Here is a 20,537-nt window from a genome sequence, read left to right on the forward strand (position 1 = left end):
CTCAAAGGATAGCTCAAAAGGAGCTCAAAGGATATCGGTTCGGCTCCATTAAGGCGGTTTAAGCGGCAACGACAAAGGCTCTCAACAGTATTCTGGAAACCGACTTCCAGCGGGCTTTTGACGGGTGGAAGACGCGCCGAACTAAGTGCATCGATGCTGGAGGATTGTATTTTGAGGATTATGAAATAATTGTATTGATAACTGCAATACATTTTGATTTTTTGAACCAGTCCCGATACTTATTCTACGTTCCCTGCATATATGTGTGAAGGTTATGCGTTTTTCGAGTAATTTAAAGGCTAAGTTTAGTATTAGAAATAGTAGTTCATAAAAATAAGCAGGTGGAACCGATTACCTATCTCAGATTTCTGTTCCGGACCAAAATGGCCAACATAGCAAGAAATTAAGAAGAAGGTGATTGCATTAGGCAAAGAAGTCTTCGCAAGGAGGAAGGAGTTGACCTCCTGGATGTCGAGTAGGAAGATGACAAGAAACTGCTCGTGAAAATTTGTCGTGGAGCGTGGTTTGTAGTGCGCGGAAACATCGAAGCAGGTTCATAGGCGTAGAATAGAGACTTTTGAAATGTGAGTTTGGAGAAGAATGGAAATGGGTAAATGGACTGAATGAAAAACAAACAAATCATGGTTTTTGGAGGAGAGAGGGTTGTTGGGAGAAATCCAAATAGGGCAAGGAGCATGGGTTTAGAGCGTTTTGATCGGCAGAGAGATGTTGAAGACCGTGATAGAGGGGAGAAGGTTATGCAAGCGAGGAAAGGGCAGGAATAGAATAGGGATGTTGGACGGAATGAAGGGAGGAAGAAGTATTCGGCATTGAAGAGGGGCTTATTTTAGAGTAATATGTCAGATTGTGCTATGTTAAGAGAGGCAAGGGAGTTATTGTTTTGCCATTATATAGGATCTGTCCATCCAAAAACTAACTTAACCGGTAGTATACCGGTCATAATAAAAATAATATCATATGGAATATCCCCATTAAGTAAAGCGAAGAAAATATCTCAGTGAACGAAAAAAATGGAGCGATTTGTGGAAAAGAGCATGGCTACATTTTGCCGCTACACTGAATTGATCGTTACTTCGATATCAAAAGTAAGATATTCAATGTCAGGACCGTGAGTAGATGACCCTGATTAGTCACGGATAGCCATGAGTGACCGCATGCCACACTTTTATTATTAATCTTAGGCGCACCCAAGGTGTTACGCCTTGCTACGCCTCCTAGCTCATTTCCCAATGCGTTTTTGCGCCTGATGTAACTCGCGCGTCGTCAGGAGTACTCCGTGATGTGCAACTCTCCCCTTGTCGGTCGATGCACGCAGTGAGCGCGGGCGTTGCCGAGCAGTCTAATCCATAGGATGCAGCGACCTCCCGCGGTCGCCGCATCTGCCCTCGTTCGGCCCTCGGCGTCGCATCGGGACGGTATGAATAATGAGGAAGCCTCCGATGCGGTGCTCGCCATTGACCAACATAAATGCCTAGCCCCGAGCAATCAAGGCGCGCGCTCGATAGCCGGAAAGTGCGTATTTCACGGAGACTTGAAGTATCGGAAGACGGACCTCGCACCTTCCGGCATCCGTGACATTTTCCCCGCGAGGGGGAGATAATAGAATTTTCCTACGGCGTGGGTTTGAAATTCGAAGAAGACATTTCGTCGAGTGGTCGCCTCTTATACTGAAGAAGGGTAGGGCTCTCCCGACGCACTCCCTTTAAGAGCTACCGCACATTTTAAGCCCTTCGGCGCGGAGAAATTCGGCTACTTTCACTTTCGCTTAGGAACGCTCGGGAAATATGCGAGGTCATATCGCACTTTTGGAAAAGGTTTTGCCTTTTTTCCCCGCCCTCCCCCAGCTCCCCTCTCTCTCTCTCCCTCCCTCCCTTCCTCCCCCCTTTCATTTGCTTTGTCAGTCTGCTCCGTCTTCACGCCGGCAGGAGAAAGCTAAAGGAGTCGCAGAAAAAAGTTGAAAGGTCAGAGTCGTGACACCTGTTGGCCTTCCTCCCGTACACATCCTTCCCCCCCCACTCTCCCTCCGACACCCATCCCGGGCCACCATCTCCCCTACCACCACTCCCCTGCCGCCCACTCCCCCCCTCGGTTCCCTATTAACTTACCGGCGTTCGGTAAAATAAACTTTCCTCTCGCCATCCTCCTCCGTCTTCGTTCGCTTCAAAAGTTGACTCCTTGACGCGGAAGAGGTAGATGTGCTTCTCAGATATAGACTCTCTGTTCACCGAATGAAAGATTATCCGATATTTTTTTTAAGTTCCAACGTTTCCTCAACCAAGTAAAAACAGCTTTACCTTGAAATACTCCACAAAAACGCGTGAAATTCGGTGTCGTATTCGGCAACGTCAGTAGTTTTATCATAAAATTACTGACATTTGGTAGAGTAAATTTTCGGTCAGATCAAATCGCCGTGAGTGATGATATGTACTTCTGGGTTCTGTCGTTACAGCCCATCAGATGTAATAGTTACGTCTGACACAAGAGGGTTTCATATCATTCCATGGATATGGATGTGGTATTGGTCCTAGGTTTATTTATTTAGACAAAATGAAGTGATCTAAAATTAGCCAGTGGAGTGCTTAAAGCAGAAATATACTACGAATTTTATAACACAGGGAAGGGTGGGCTCGGGAGATATATCCCATACAGTAAAAGTGACAATTGCGGTTTGTAAATTCTACTGCTAATAGCCACAAGAGAAAAAAAATATTGATAGAGATGGCAGGAAATTATATATTCCTTTGTTGGCGATATTTTATCTTCAACGACATCAATCATGACTTTTATTTCATTTCGAAACTTCGGGCTGCTCACCTCGTAAAGGAACTTTTCAATCGTGAGAAGTAAATGGAGAACAAGGAATTATGGGATTGAGAATGCCTAGGTGTCGCCCAGGTGCTACTTATCTTACGGGAATAATAGGCACCTATCGTTGCCGAAGAATAACGACGCCTTTCGAGATGGCGTCTTCCCTTCGAATGATTCGTGTCAGGGTAAACTTTTCAAATTTTTTTAATGACGATAAATAACTGAAAGGTTATTGTATGTGGAAGAAAATGAATGAAGTCACTGATTAGATCTGGGGGAAAGGAACATTATTTTCTTGTGCCGATGAAGTGACCAGTGCGGTCGGAGCTTCATCCAATTGTGTTGCCTTCGTAACTATCAGTGTGATTCACAGTAAAAGTGTAAACGGTTTCTTTGGACGCGGATATAATAATGAAACGAAAATAAAATCATAGTTGTAATTGCTAAATTTCAGAGGATCTGGCTTCAGGGGTGCGTAGTTTAATGTTTCAATGTGAAATAATCTATTGCGAACTTCTGCGTCCAGTAAGATGGAGTTGAAAAGGCAATTATTGTGAGATGGAACTGAAACATCATTGTAAAATATCAAAGTCGTTGAAATATTAGGAAGTATAAAATTCCTATACTCGTTAAGTCAAAATATCATTGATTGGGTTTGATATTTATCTTTATAATTCACCCAAGTCTCTCCCAACTTAGGATACGTTTGTATTGTATCCAATGATTTGACGCCCCGAGGCCTTCGTAATGCCTGACGTAGTAGTCAACAATAATTTGGAATAACCGACAGACATCGCGCTTCCTGAGAGGAAACATCTCACCAAGCTTGAATGGTACCTACAAGTGAATGTATCATCTTTTAATAATAACTTTCTAGGTCTTAGAGCTACGATTACGCACCAAAATAGTGTAAAGTGAATTCGTGACCAGAAAGCAGTTTTTATCATTCATTTTAGACAGGACAGTGGAAATCAGACCGCACTTGCTTGCGTGGAAGTTTTCAGGTGAAAGTCCATCATCATAAAAAATACTTGGATTCCCCCATAGTATTGAATATAACTTATAGAAAGTATATTGTAAGTATCTGATGCATACGCTTCAAAATTGGAGAATTTGACATTTGCGAAAAGCTTACCTAGAGAATGTTTTAATGTAAAGGGGATATTCCACTTCTCGTGTGTTAGACTATCACATCAAATATGAAAAAAAATCCACTCACACTTACACGTATAGACTAGGAGGAGTAGATGTAAACATAGTTTGGCAAATAAAACACTTGGAAGACGCCATTATTGTATACCACCTGTATTACCAAACCATAATTACAATATTTATTTGGAGTCTATCAAGAGGATGAGTCAAAGCTTAAGTTAGAAACATTCGCAGTGCTGCTTTTGAGAAACTTGGCTTCTTCAAACGGTAAGTCGTGAAATATTAGAATGATAAAGCTAAGGAGAGGTGTCATTTTGCTCACCGTGGTCAGACCTCACCTTAAATACGCGTCGAAAATTTGAGAATTAATTTTGTAATTAAATAAGGTGCTCAGAGAAGCTTCCCGTTTTGTGAGGAATCAATACGGACGCAAAAAGTCTCTTACATCTTAGGAAATTCTTCGTTGAGAATTATTGGAAGCACGAAAATCACACGCCAAACTTACTGCTAGATTAATCTATGGATGGGTTTACAAATAGGATGGATGAACACAGAGGATAATTGTAGCACTTGATTACGTTGGTACGCATAGACGAGAAAAACAACGATAAGTAAAGGAAAATTGACTGCCGAATCGAGCGATTCACCGGATTCATTCTCCTTTGCACATTTCTTGATAACAACAGAATGAATATCAGATACGCCAATCCGAACTGCCCTAGATTAAAACTTTACCAAATGCTAATAAGTAATGTTAAAGAAAGAATGATCATGCACTCTTTATCCACCATATTTATCGAACAAAAGTTTTCACTTTTCATAATATTATTAGCTTAATGTATTATGTATATGACGAACAAGTTTCGTTGATTTGACTTCAATATTCATCATAGACAGCCGCTGAAAGTTGAAGCATGTTCAGTTCGCCAATGGCAATGATAACAATCGGCTGTTGGGTGTTCTCCTCCATCCGATCCAATAAAATACACTCAATATAGTGCGTTGAAAGTTTGTTTTGCTAATGAAAAAATCGTTGATCGAGGTCTATTCAATGCTACAGGAAGCTAAAGGAGAGTCTATTCTTTCCCATAGTAAAGCTATTTAGATTAAGTAGCCTGCACATAGTCGGCAGATGAAACAATCTAGAAAAAAATCGAGTTAAATGCAACCCCTTTACAGTCCCGACTTTTCGGACGACAGCAGACTATTTCCTATTCCCAAAATGGAAATATACCCTCAAAGGGCCCCACAATGGGACCCTAAGTGCCGTTAAAGAAGCTGATACGTGTACCCTTAAGGACCTTCCGTCTACCAGGGAGCATTCGAATCGTGGAAAAACCGCTTGCAAAAGTGTGTCGACGCTCAAGGAATGAACTTTGAAGAATTATGAGGCATTGCACAAATAATATTTTAATTAAATCTATTTTACCGAGACTTTTCCCGAAGATTTTTCTACATACCATGTATTTTTATTTTCATAATTATTGAGGTAATGACTGACAATTCACCAACGCTTAACTTTTACGTCGTATTCTTGGTGTGGAGGCACCCCCTTCCACACACCCTTGCAGTGTCATGCAGGGCACCGTGTAAATGTAAAATAAGTAGAAGATCGGCCAATCACCACGGCTCCTCCCCGTCGACGCCCCCGTCACCGCACTGAGCTCGCATCCGTGCTCTTGTACGTTCCTGCCCTTCCGACGCCCTTCCCTCTCGCTCGCTCGCTCCGCCATCCGTCCCCATTCCATTCTTCACGCACTGTTACGCAACTCCCTCCCACCTCTCCCGCCATGCCAACCCCCTCCTCTCCCCCCGTCCTCCCTCCACACGCGAGCATTCTGCAAAGGCGCTTCATCTCCCGAGTACCATCGACCCCGACTCCAATCGTGTCACCCATCCGTCGCCATTCCATCATTTGCCGTTCCGAATGTTTCGCCGAAGACCGTCAAGAACTTACGGGTCTATCATTCGAATGGGACATAATCCTGGGAGACCCACGTGGTTGGCCATCGCTTCGAACGGTACTCGACGTGAGTGGTCTGCGCCCACTGTATCACCGGAATGCTGACCTAGAGATGCACGCCCACGGAGGAATGGATAGTTTAAAGCGCGCAATGTCTTCAGTGCGTTTCGCTTCCCCTCTAAACGTGGGGAGACACCGTGCATACGAAATATGATAGTCATCGGTCAACTAAAGTCTCACCGTAATGATTTTTTTCTACCCTTATGGCAATGAGTAGGTGTCAATAGGTACATGCCACCCCTTTTAGTCGCATTCCATTGATCCGAGGGCAAATGTAAAATATTCTGTTCCATTCGACGTCTAAAGGACGTGATTTCATGATTCAGGAATTTTCTTTGGCCCAGACTGAATCTTAATGTTGGATATACTCGTATCACCATCACATTTTGCATGAGTTGAACATTTATTCTTAGGGAAAAAACGAAGAATGAATGACTTCTCCAACAGTTCATTATTTGAAGTCATATATGATTAATATGGGATGTGATATAAAACTAAGAATGATTAAATTTTCCGCTGAGTGTTAGAAATGGATTCACGGAGATCGAGTCACTTGAACTTAGTATTTTCTGTGTAAGAGGAAGATGGAACCGGATGGAACTCTACTACGTGTACTAAATGAATACAAAATGTATATTAATGCACTTAAAAGCCTATCAAATTGATGAATTTAGCATGTAAGGCTATCTTTAATCAGAATTCTGCCCGACAGTTTTCTGTTGCATATTTTTGTATAAAAAGCGCATCGAGAGCATCGTTAATTTTATTACTTTCTCTAATAAAAAATGATATAGCCCCGGAAAAAAACGTGTTTTCAGTCAATTCCGTCCGTATCAACAAAGAAAAGACATTGCATTCAATATTACGTGGTCTGCTGTAATTTACTAAAGCGAAACTAAAGCTTTATTTAACAGCATCATGTGTAGTCAGCCAAGGAATGCGCATTGAAACTTTTAGCTTCAAGTTGCATGTTTGTAAATAAAAGACTTGGGAAATAAATCTGCTTTAACATTCTATCAACGAGAGACGTGTCATTCTCTCTATGAATTCCCCCATGGTTTAGGATCTCTGTCTGCGAGTGCCCGCTTTCTCCCTTAGCTTTCAGCAAAAATGTAGAGTGCTGGTAGTATCGAGTGCTCTTAGCAGAATAGCTCCATGGTATTTGTTTTTTCTTCGCATATTTTTCAAGCTTGAAGATAGTTTCACCTTGTTTACCCACATGCTTATATGCTCTAGAGAAAGAAAGCGGTCGCGAACACTATGCACTGAAAACATATATATTTTCATTTCTTTTCTAGGCTTTGCATTTTCACAGAGTCCGGTCTACGACAGCCGTGAAGTTCGATTATAAATCAAGATAAGGAAAATTCCGTAACAAATGAGATTTAATATTATTCCTCTTGTTTAAGTTTATTATGGGCGTCCAATGACTTGAATTTAAAATTTTAATTTATTTGAATATTATAGAAAAACTATTTGCTTTTTTTCTGTGAAATTAGAGCCTGAAAAGGAAAAGAAATAAGAGATCTGTCCTCACCGATTACACCGACCCTCGGGCTGTAGGCTAATTTTTTACTTAATTTTCTACTCTCTGATGGCTGTATTGGTGTATCCATGGGTCTTGTATTACAGAAGAAGTATCTCGCATTAAATTATAGCCCTTCTTACCACACGTTAAGGCGCCACTGGGGATTATGCCTTGGGGTGCTAAGGCACCACCCATTGTGGCAAATCGGCACTTTAATATACAATCTAAAGACAACTAGTCATAAGTTTATACACGAGTATATCTTTAAGTATAAAATGATAAGATATAAGCATATCATGTAGATCTATAAGTTTAAATAGTAGTTAAATGGATATATTTTTATCTCTCGTAATCGCCAATTTTCCAAAGAAAGAGGATTCCTCGCATCGGTTGGGTCTAAATTCCTTTTTCCTTTGAATTCTCACCCTCGCCTCCCTTACTGCAGTACGGTGGAACGACGTAATTTAAGCACCAGTCCCTCGGGGGTGTTTCCATTGTGCGTCATATTTATCTATTAGTTGGGCATATGCAATTCTGGAATTGAAGTTCAATGTTTTAAAAATTAATTTGATTAAATTGAAAAACCCAATAGTATTGGCTGGCATAGCTTTCATCGTATGTGACGTATTTCTTCAATAAGTCAATTGGGGTAGGTTTGAATCCCTATAAGGTCGTGCATGACAGTAGTAGTTGCTTTATTATATCTTTATTTTGTTTCATTAATTGTGAGAAATGACGAGAGATTCTGAGCTCAATTACTATGCATGTGATTAGCAGTAGAACGTAACTCTACGAAATATCTCCGCGGTAGTTTTCTGAATTCAGTTGAAAATGTGATAGTAAAAACGGTTGGCTAGGACTAGCTGGTTATCTCGAGATTAGTTTTTCGAATAATTCGTGAGCAAGGAATTCAGAAATTGATTTAAGTTCTTGCAGTTGTTTGACTGAATTTTTGATATTTGTTTTCAATGGTGAATACCTGTATGTCATCTTCGACTGCAGGGAGACTTAGAGGCACCTAAGTGGCGCAAGGAGCGGGCTAATTTCTTTGAGTTATCGTATTTTTAAGTTTTGCATTTGGTGAAAAATGACTTGACAGGGATCATTTTATATGAGCGCTCCTCACATTTCGTGTGAAACGCGCATGCCGCAATATATGAATCATTTTTTTCTCCCCGCCAAAAAAACTCTTTCACCAATTTCGAATTTATTTTAGCGTTGTGTTGGAATTAGTGATTCGCAAGTGAGCCTTGACTAATTTTTTCCGATAGTTATTTTAATATTAGTGCTTATTGCCGGGAACAATTGAATATTTAGTGCTTATTCATTTAACTTGATTGTAGTATCTAAAGGGATCGAGATGGTGCGGGGGCTAACGTACTGGCTTCCCACCCTGAGGGCGCGGGTTCAAATCCCGGCGGTGTTGAATATTTTTCAGAGGTATCTCGATCCCTACTTGAGGTGCTTTGTGGAGGGCACTTTGAGTGAGTACGCCGTCCGTCGGATGGGACGTTAAACTGCGGACCCCTTGGCGCCTTTCGTAAAGAGCAGGCTAATGCCGACGCCGGGTTTCTCTCCACCCTTCATCCTTTCCTGTCCATCCCCTATGGCGCAAATGACCTTAGCTGTCGGTCTCCTCCCCTTAAAAACTACTACTGTAGTATCTAAAAAAACCCACCATTAATTTAGCTTTCGAATCTTTAAAGCCATACTTAATCAGAAAGTGCCAGAAACGAGGAAATGTAGTGTTTTGGACTGTTCCTCTACTTAACAAAAGAAAGAAAATTCACTAATTGAAAGAACCAGTTCTGCAATGTTGTGAAGTTAAGTGTATATCATTAAAATTAGTTCTAAAAATTTGCATGTCCTCGCCCTCCCAAATATTGATGAAACGTGAAATCATCGGACATGAAAAAACGCTTTGAATTTGGAATTGTTTTATCTCAAATCACAGCAAAAAAAATAAAAATACTTCGACTCTCAATTTTAATTCTAATAATGAGAGAGACAAGCAAGATACAACTCCGTTAAGTTGGCAGTGATATCTGCTGAAAAATAAATGTCAATACTGTTACGAAGGCATCATTCAAAATTAATCAATCGAATCGAGGATGATGAAATGATACAGTTACTAACTGACTAGTTTATAAGTTGCGAAATCGTTGCACCGTTAATCCCATCCACCACAGACACCCACCAAAAAGGGACCAGCTAGTGTTTCCATTCATGCAAACATATTTGTACATACATTCATGGCATGTATGCGCTATTTTTAAACAATTCAACATGTGGAAATTTACGATGCCGAAATATATGGGTGATATGGGTATTCTTGGGCATTACATCCCAATGAAGAAGTATTTATTGCTGTGAAATTTCTACACATGCTCAAAGAACGTTTTCCTTCCGTAGACGAGCGTCCTAATACTTTTCGTCGTTCCTTCCATGACATTCGGCTGCCAAGTGAATTTCATTTTGCCGTTGGGAAATCGTGAACTTTCGTTTTATATCGTTTCCTTTGGAGCTTGCTTTTTGAGGCGAGAGGCTGTTTGATTAACGCGCTGCGGACTCCGAATGAAACACCACGGAAATAAACGAGGCCCCAAATCAATCAGCGGATGACGATGAGTCTCCATCCACGCGTGCCCGCTCGCCCTCTCGGGTTCCCCACTCTGCTCTGGGCCCACTCTTTGCCCCAAGCGCGTGGGGTCTTATCTTTCTTTCACCTCTGGCCATGCAGTTAGATTACATCATCTACGCTTGGAGATTTGCTCTATCACACTGGCGGCGATCTCCCGCTTTCAGACATGTCGGCGTATCTTTCTTATCTCCTCCAGGCTCGTCATGACTTTCCTGATTTCAATTATTTTTTTAAAATCATGATTCTTTCTCTCTGTCTTAAAATTTCCCCAATATTTTCCATGTCGTGGGTATCTTATTTTCCCACTAACGAGGGAAATGATTTCCAGCTGTCAACTCCGTGTAGCGTTTCACTTATTACTTCCGGCTGCAGTATATAAGATTCATTGAGCAATTATTTTCATTTCTTTCTTAAGCTTGCACTCCAATGCCTGGTGCGGATTTTGTAGACTTCTATTTCCTTTCGATACACCGTATAAATAGTCAGGGTTCAAAAATATTGGAGTGATGCGATTAAATTGAATTCAATGCGTGATCGTATATTGGGAAAGCACAGAGGTTCTTATGCTCGGATTGCAATGCTATTTATTGTGAAAATCGTCCCGGTTTTCGATTGTTATTTTCCCGGGAAGATTTGAATGTAACACGTATTAAGGAATTTTATTTTGGTCGCTGAATAATTGGTGTATAATAAAATATTAAACAATGAATGTCTTCTTGGATTCTTATATCGAAAAAATCACGCAGCCCAATGATTTTGTCCAGGGTTTGGAAAGGAAAGGGAAAGGAAAGACTCGAAGTTTAAATTTTTATGTCATTCTATGGTTTATTATTTCTATGATTCCAGAGGTATGAGATTTGAAGTCTTCACTGATTATGTTTCCCGAGATCTTAATTATAAATTTGGTTGAGGGAAGAAAATTCGCTCTCGTAGATAAATTTTGCTTCAGGCAATATGCGGTAAGATTTATTTCACGTGCCAGTAGAATTATTAAAATTGTACAGTTTTAGCTGCCTTGTAAAATTACATCTTTCAGCATTTTTGCTTTTGATTAATATTATAACACGGGGTTTTATTCTTTTCAAAATTCACAAATTTTTATTTTTTATTGATGTTGTGTCATTTTATTTTGCGCTTTATAACATATGGATTTGTTGGTCATTACTGATTTTCGTTGATTTATATTAGCAGTTTCGATAAATTATTTTGACACCTTTTTTGTCGATACAATTCATACTTATTACTGCATTGCCTAATGACTGGGTACATCTGAATATGGCATACTGAGTACTCGTACAAATACATGTGCGCACATAACCTATTCTTAATTGCTATTTTAGGTTTTCATTCAGAGTATTTTAATAAATTACACGTACTATTGCCTATCTGACGAATCATGAATTGAACCATGTAAAATCTTTAGACCATTTTCAAAAAATTTAAAAAACTCTTATTTTAAATGTTCCAGAGCAGAAGCTCTTGATTGTTATAACAATTTGCAAACAAAGAGCGCAGGCTCTAATCGGCCGAGCTAACCCAACCGGCTGAAGTCGTGATTCTCTTGAAGACCGTTGTGACCTCCTTACACCGACCGGTGCATGCTGCTATGATCAACGCGTGGCTTCGGGGAGTTAGTTGCAAGGGACCAGTGCCAGAAATGTCAAAGTAATTTCAATGGACAGAAGAAATTTATGGACGAGCGTGTTATTTCATTTTAAAAAAGAAATATAATCATGCATCAATTAATAAGTTGAAAGTCTTAGCGAAAAAAAATACTTTCATTTAATATGCATTCATTGAATGCTCCATTTCATTGCTGTCGTGGTTTTGAATATATTTTTTAATGTTAAATAGGTACCTTTTATCAATATAAAAGCTTTAGAATTAACAATAGGGCATTAAGCTACGATCCACATTGCTATAAAACATATTTTTGACTTTTAATTATTAGTCTAAAGTGGATATTTTTTCTCGGCATTATTTTTATCGCGAATTTATTTGTAAAACCATGAGAAATTAAATCGCGCCGATTGTATCCTTAAATAAGAATTGGTTTATGAACCACGTACGGTCGAATCCTTTCTCTGTCTCAGTGTTTGGAGTTCCATGTTCTAAACACAATAAACGTCTAAACTTCTTAGTTCTGTTGGGTGTGTTCTTGCGTGAATAAAGGGTATGTCTAGATGTTTTTGTGTGGCCCCTTGGTAGGAAAAGAGTTCACTTGGTGGGAAAGATAAGGATTCAATAAGAAAGACTATATGAAGTCTCTTTCAGTTTGTGTAAACACAATTTAACTGTAATTTCTTTTTCCCTTTTTAACTCTTTTTTTAGCGGTCTTTTAACACGATTCGTGAAGAATTTTAACACCTGAGGAATGGCACGTGAAATAATATTTTGCTTTTTCATGACAAATGGCACATATACTAATTATACGGAGCGTGATTTTTTCTAAATGGATATACAATTAGGAAAACAGTTAAGAAGATAACAAGAGATAATGTAGAAATCTCGACTTCATTTCGTGATTTATCTTTAAATTTAAGCGTTTATCCCTTCAATTACTTTCCCATTTTCATTTATCGAAAATAGCCGACAAGAAACTTACCAAATAATACCGGATAATTTTCCCACATTATGGGAATTATATAAATGTCATAATTTTGAATTTGTCTGTCTATCGAATTGAGCATCATGCTATTCGAATTGAACTTATGGCGGGTCAATAGGACGAGGTATTATGTAATGGGTGCCATTTAACTTGAGTATTGTTCTTCCAAACGAACTGATGGCATATAAGCAGTAAGACACACCTTTCTCACGTCCCCTTCATCCTTATCGCGAGTAACAACTTTCATTTGGCGGAGCGGTAATAAACGAGTAGCTCTCGTTGCCGTGATGTTTCCTAACAAGCTGATTATTTGGTTCAGCTGGAAGAAGCGTGACACTCTATACCTCCATTTTTTTCTAATTACTCAATATTGCGAGTCGTTCGCCACTTAATGAAACTGGTTGATGAGATTTGCCCTAAACTAATTTTCCCTTTTTTGTATTCATTTTACATTCCTCTGTTAACCCCTGTCCATCGGACAGTACGCATTTTACCCACGTGATCTCCCAACTAATCTATTGTGAATTTATGGAGCATGGTTAGAGTATATTTAGAACTGACCGAGATGTGAACTCGTCTAAAAATGACGACCAAATTAAGACGAAAAATGACGAAAAATGTTCTTTGGTTCCTTTCTCACCATGGAGTCTCCGTGTACTCTAATTTCCAGAGCGGAGACATGTTGCAGTAAAATTCTCAGGAATTTTCGTTGGATATACCATATTTGGAAGGCTCTTGCTCAAGTCATTTCCTGCGGATTTATTGTGATTAACTTATGTTATTACTTGAGACTTTACGTCAGTTTTTCATGACAACAATACGTAAAAATGAAGTAGTGTTTAGATTTTTAATAGCTATGAGCGCATATTCTTTTGTTTAGGCTATTATTGATGTATAATGTGATACTAACTTGGAAATACTATTAATGGACAAACCTAGAAGTTTGTAATTTCATCATTTTAATCCATTGACTTTCATTAAAGATGGCCGTCCATAATGAAACTTCCGGTGTCGAATACTATCGTTAAATAAAATAGAAATATAATTTTGTGCTACAGCGGCGATATTTCTCAATGTAGCCGATTATTAATATGCCAAAGTGATTCATATTTTATCCCTTCTGGGTGCTAATGGGAGGGATTTGGGCTACATGTTCCCCTCCTTCCTGCTTTCCGGATAATTGGCGCGAAGGCTGAGAGCAGGAAGAGGGAGGCATAACGCTGATGGAGGGTTAAACTCGGGGCAATACCAGGAAGTCCAGAACTGACTACCGGCAAGTTCATAGATTGACTTGATTTATGACGAGGTAATGTAACTTTATTGCTTTGAGTTCAACTATAGGTACATAATTCGGGGTTAAAACTTATGATCAATTTCAAGTTTATAGTTTTACGAGCAATCAACTTTTTAAAATAATTTCAGGTAATGCTTGTGAATCACTCACTTATGTTACCCGTCAGCACCTCGGGTTTTCAGGGTCTTCTTTTGGTAGGTACAATCGTCACACCGTGTTTATAAATCAACATATCGCGTTGTACGCCACAAATTGACTTGCGGAATTAATCTTTAGGTGCAGTAACAAGAGGCAACATTTCATTTGAAAGTCAAGCTTGAACGTAAAAAAAATCGGATGTACTCGGATCAATTTGAATCTTCTAATCGCTCATCTCGCACTGCACATGCCCCTTGTCCTCTTCCTTCTGCCTCCCCCACCCCCCGATCTCCGCCCCCCCCCCACCATATCCGTCGCCCTTCCCCTCCCCTCTTCCCACTCACTCCGCTCCCAGCGTATTCTGAGAAACAAACTGGGAACTCGGCTCTCTTCACTTTCCCTTTGGGTCACAATAAGCATTTGAGGCGGGACGGCTCTTTCTCAACCGCTTCGCACTACGCGTGCATTATCGTACTCACCTTTAGCAACACGACTGCGACCACCAACCACATGGCTGTTGATCCTGGAAAAGAGAAAAAGCGTCAGATTGATGCCAGACCTGGCGTGTGCGGATTTCATGTCACGGTCCGCTGACCGTCAACTTGCAAATGAGGCTCTGGGTAACATAAATGTAATCCTTAGGGCGCCTCGGAGAGAGAAATTATTTTCAATGTTGCAGTATGGGAACATTTTTCAAGATTTTTTTATTTTTATAGTAATCAGTCAGGAATAATTATTTAAATTACTATAAAGGTATACTAAGGTAAAAATTTCCTGAATCGAAATGATAAACAACGAGCCACCATCTTACTAAGATTAAAGCTTGTTTAGTTTGATTGCGTTACACTGAACTCAAAACAGTAAAATACTTTTTGCATCTATGATTCAAATATTTATTTGGTATGGATGCCTTAATCACACACTTTAATATTTGAAAGACTCGTGCTGAGCTGTGTATTAACATAAATGCCAAGGCGCCAAGCATTAGTTTTTCTAATGATAGTTACTTAGTATCTAAATTCACGCTGGGCTTAGTTATTCTTGGGGTAGAATTATGTTTTATTTTAGTTGGACGTTTCAGTTCTTCCATTCTCTATACATAAATGTATATAAAGAGAACGTTATACTATATTATTATTTCCTCAATTGCCGGCTAATGACTGATCACCTCTCCAATCCCTGTTTACATTTTTTCTCCATGAAGAAGTTCCATTTTTTCCAAAGAGAACGTCATTCTTGTTTTTGAGCTATTTGCTTGAATTATTCCTTTCTTCTATTTTCCTCGTATGTTCCAAAACACTCTTTCAGTTTATTTCCTGGAATCGCTCTTTGTTTGTCGTCGATATTCCTTGGTTGGTTTTCTTAAGAGTCTTCCTTTCCCTCTATGCTAAGAGAACCATTGAAATAAGGCGCGGCATAGGTGCTGAATACCTTCTTAAACGTTCGAGAGAATGAACCTCTTAAATATCGTCCTCCAGGTATCGGATTGATTGCATGACTTCCCTTCCATCACAAAATTTACGGCATTTGCTGATGGAATCCGCGGTGTTGACCAGAGGTAGGTGAGTGGCATTGAGGTTCAAGAGACGCTGTACACACTGTTTAAATTAAATCTTTACGCAATTAGACGTCAAAAGTCTTGATTGCGCAAGAATAAACGGTACGGGATGAAACATTCGCGTCGTTTTACGCACACGAAGGCGATGGAACTTTGGACGATCGACGTTACGCAAGGCCCATTCAATATTTGGCGTCGATCAGTCTTGCTTCCCTCTCCCGAAATCGCCCCCCCCTCCGAGGCAGGCGATCGTCCGGCACATTTGCGACATCTCCCTCGATTCTGTCGGCCGCGACTTCTCACGCGTGCCTTCGGACGTGGTGGGTTCCCCGCGACGATAATGTCCGTCGTCATAATCATCATCATCTCCGTTTCGCACCCAACTCTCCCCGTGGGAGGATCACAATCCCCCCTCCGCAGTTGAATGCCTCGGGAAGAAAAGGTTTTGGAGTCGGCGGCACGAGCGGTCATTTCGGGGTGTTGGATGGGGGCGGGGTGGTGGGTCAGATGAGAGTAGGCGACTCCCTGCCTCCTCCCAACCCCTTTGACTCTCCACTTGCCCCAAACTCCCTTCTCGGATCTCTCGCGGCGGCGCGACTTGTGCAATCGCCCACCCCTCCCCCGGTCCCCCTTCCCCGAAGGCGCTCCCCCTCCCACCCGCGGCGCATAGTCCGAATAGCGATGTCTCCCCCCACCGGCGCTCCCTTCCACCGCCGCCCGAGCCATCTCCCGCATCCAGCGGCAACCCAAGGACGTGGTCCACCGACGGCCGCCGTGCCAATGGGGCGCATTGACACACTCGTACACATCTGGGGGGGGGGCGTCTTTTTCTCTTTTTCCCGCGGGCCGACCTCCTAGTTGCGTCGTCCTCTCGCTCCCACGGCTCTCCCTTTCTCTCCTCTCCTCGTCCGCGTTATGCCCGGGTCGGACGGGGTGAGTGAAGCTCCCTCCCCCTCTTTTGTAAGGAGCGGGACGGGTCCCCGTCGTACGCTTCCCGGCCTCAACTTGTCGTTTTCCGTCCTACCCGTGAAGTAGTTGGACGTGGAGGATGGTCGATGGGCTACGGTGATCCTTGATGTCGGGGTACAACATCTCATATCTGTTTGTAATCGTATTCTCTCGCGTTCTGAATAAGTTCTCTTCAATCTAGTATGGTCCGAGGATTATTATTCCTCGGATGCATATTTATGTTTTGTTGAATATTTTAATGGGTTGCTCAACACTCTAAACTGAATTAATTGTGGGAGAATAGAAACCGGTCGTATCATCCTACAGTCATGTTTTCGGCGGGAGATTAATGTGATGTCTATGACTTCCAAACTTTCTCCAGCGCTCCCACTTTCATGCCATCGTGTTTCTATTATGTGAAATTAGTAAATCGATACCTATTGAGTAATCTAAACCTGAATAAAAGATTTACTTTTATTTCGTTGCTAACAATATTTAAGACAATCACAATGATCCCAATTATATAATTTGACATTAGTTTAGTAATTCAAGGGGATCACACTTAATGAATTTCTATTGAAATGTACGTACACCAAATTTAATCCCTACTAACAATAGAGTTTCCGCATTCCTGAAGTGTTTGAAAGAATTTATGAAATTTACGTATAATATTATGATCAATAAACATAGAAATCAAAGTATGTTGGCGTTGGTACCTACAAATATTGTACACGTACATGAAATATCACTTTAATGATGTATAAGTAATAATATTGGGGATCTTGGGCGTTCTTAGTCATGAAAATCAAAATTATGCTGATTATTATGGGATTCACATACTTAACGTGTTGCTTCTAAATAATGAATGACTAATTTTGGTTGTAGACTTTCTTTTTTAAATAAGCCAATCTAGTACATATGTATGTAGTTCGGCGAGTCATGTGAAAAATCCAGACCGATGGCGAGGTGTTTACTCGTTCATTTCTCCTGATCCTTAACTTACTCGTTTTGAATTCCAAAAAAGTATTAACCTCGACAGTCTCTTTTCTTTTTCAACAAAAGTCTTTTCACAGTTTGATCTGAGTGCCGCCTACACGCTGATCAAAGCTGAAAAACTGACGGGTTCAAATGTCGCGGGAGTAAGTCGGAGCCTTCGACTTCACTCGCCCTCCTCCGACCTCCTTTCCGTCTCTGTCACACCCGCGCGCTCATCCGTCGCCGTGCACATCCAAAGTCGGACCACTCGAATAATCCCAAGGGTGGCACCATCGTTGAAGTCACTCGCGGAGGCAAGAAGACACACACTCACACAAACACGGGCGCGCGAGGAAACGGGTCAACTCCGATCACACACGAGATGGGTACGTATCCAAATGATTGCGGTTCCTTCCGAAACCGCCACCGGACGTGGGATGGCTGTCGTCTTACGCACGGACTCACCTTCTAAGGGCCCTCTTTTTTTCGAAAGAAGAAAGGGGGATGTCTCGGCGCTCAGCGTACCATCAGGGTGGGGGGGCGACGCTTTGTTGGTCGTCGCCTCGCAGCAGACGCGGGCGAATTGCTCGCGAGCCGGACTAGGGGCGGATATATATGCAGGGGAAGGAAGGGGATCGGGGGGGAGGTAGCAGGGGAATGGCAGGGGTGCGGGGAAAGAAGGACCAAACCCCGCGCGGGGGAGGAATCGCGGAGAGGCCGGCGGGGGGTTAGACCGTGTGCGTGAGGCTCCTCGGGACGGGCTTGGGTGGCGGGGAGGGGAGGGCACGGCTCCTTCGAGGGCTTCATCTCCTCGCGGAGGATCTCCGGAGACGAGGAAAGCCGAGTCGTTGGAGGGACGGCGGGGTGGGGAAAGGGGGTGGGGAAGTGTGTGGTGACGGAGGTAAGACGGGCAGGGAGACGTGAAGGAGGAAGAACTCGGGGTGGGGAGCAGGGAGGGACTCACGGTGAAGATGTTCCCCGGGATGATGCTTGTCCCCCTCTCTGCGAGTGTCGCGGAGATCGGGACGAGTTGGGTGGCAGAGGGTCGGGCGTTCAAGTCTCCGCGACGATTTTACGCACTCGATCCATTGTGGCAGACATATTTTCCCCGCGTATTTCAATTGAGATACCCTTGGATTTACCCGCGCCAACGGTGAATACTGGGCCGATCCGCTCTCAGAATCGGCCCACGGTTCAACTTGTGTGCGAAGGGCCCATCGATACGGTTATATTCTACGAAAGGGAGTTCTCTCCCCCGAAGCCTAAAAGCTAATTAAACTGAAGCAGAATATTTCTGCAGATTTTCTGTACTATATTCTGTATTGTCATTGTTGCTCATATGCACGTAATGAGCTCATAGATAGACTTTTTTGAACCGAAGAGAAGTTATCACTTCACGGGTACTAACTTCACTAACTATCGTTAACTACCTAGTGAAGTTAAGTACGTGCTCACTGGTCTGAATTCGATTGCTCCCTACAGTTGGGATGGTGAAGTATAAGTAATTAGGTTAACATTTGAATTTCGGTACCAATTGGGCATCATGCAAAGGAAAGTTCTGATTGCTGAAAACACTGAGCATCCACCAACTGGCGTTAAACCGTCAAATTCCGGTAAATTTCTTGTGAGTATGCTACATAACTTTCTCTCACTGTTACATGGACACCTCCATTTATTAATGTAAAGGAAAGTTATCACCGGAAAGAACACAGCGCCATCCTATACACAATATTTTCGGCCCTAAAACTTTTATGACTACGACGAAAACACAAATGATAAACTCAAATTAAATTACAGTTCGACAATTAATAAAAAAGATAATAAATTAATTGTATATATGTAACCTGGCAATTATTAAGAATATATGTAAATTCGGAAAAGTTTAATTAAACTGCTATTATCTTCATGTCGGGTGATTTGGCCAGAAGAGATAATTTATAATTGTCGGAAGCTGTATGAATGAAGAAATATGATGGATTGCATTCCATTGTCTAGTATGTTTTATTTTTCATGTCTATCGGGCTGATTCAATAGTCTCACAGGCGTATTGGAAGATTTCAAATGCTTTGTGAGAAGTGAAAATTTTGATGGGAAAAATATTTCTATGGTGTGATTTAAACTCATTGAGAAAGCTGGAAAAGTCGGTGGGAGCTGTTGTAGCAGTTGGAAGATGTAACAGGTTGTCTGCCTAAACAAAGGATTTATTACGAGTAATGATTACGTCCAAAATGAAACATAAGGTTAATGTTGCAGTCGTTATGCAACAAGGAAAGATATGAAGGGGGCTTGCGACAAACTTAAAATTATGTAGCGTGGGAGGATCCTGCGCCATTGTATGCGTAATTATGCTAAGAATGAGAAAAACTGAATCTTGTTTGTGACAGAAAGTTCTCAGATTACCGGAATATTTATGAACATTAAGGGCTCACAAGGAATGAGCTAGCCCCTACCTTGAATATATCATAGAGGCAGGCATGAGAAGAACCGTCGCCTATCATTACAACCTCTAGCTCCATGACTCCAGTTATTACTGTCAAATGAATTGGCATTGTGATATAAATCATTGCCTTAAGGAGAGGGAGGAAAGAACTTTGAAGAAAAAATGAAAAATATAAGACATTTAAAGGTATACTTCATTGCGGGTATTTTTCTTTCGCACATCAGCGCAATTCCTTTGAGTAGCACCCGGCATTAGTTCATTAATTTCCTACACAACACTTATTAATCAAACATTTGGTGGATTACAATAGGAAATTTATTATTTCTTGAAATAAATAAGGAGGTTTCGTAAAATTGTAAATATTTCTGAGGCTTGCAATTAAGGTTTCATTGGGGCTTTCAAT

The 20,537-nt window shown here is 41.2% G+C and overlaps 1 protein-coding gene across 1 annotated transcript in view; it reads right to left on the reverse strand.

Moving 5' to 3' along the window:
- zye overlaps positions 1 to 20,243 on the reverse strand; it is a 36,089-nt gene extending 15,846 nt beyond the window's left edge. The window contains exon 1 of the mRNA XM_071596784.1: positions 20,145 to 20,243. Coding sequence (XP_071452885.1) covers positions 20,145 to 20,243 — 99 coding nt within the window. The remainder of the gene's footprint in view (positions 1 to 20,144) is intronic.
- Between the last annotated feature and the right edge of the window lie 294 nt (positions 20,244 to 20,537).

The sequence above is a fragment of the Hetaerina americana genome, unplaced genomic scaffold (genome assembly GCF_022747635.1).
Source record: "Hetaerina americana unplaced genomic scaffold, ioHetAmer1.1.p SCAF_8, whole genome shotgun sequence".
In the NCBI taxonomy this organism is placed as follows: Eukaryota; Metazoa; Arthropoda; class Insecta; order Odonata; family Calopterygidae; genus Hetaerina; species Hetaerina americana.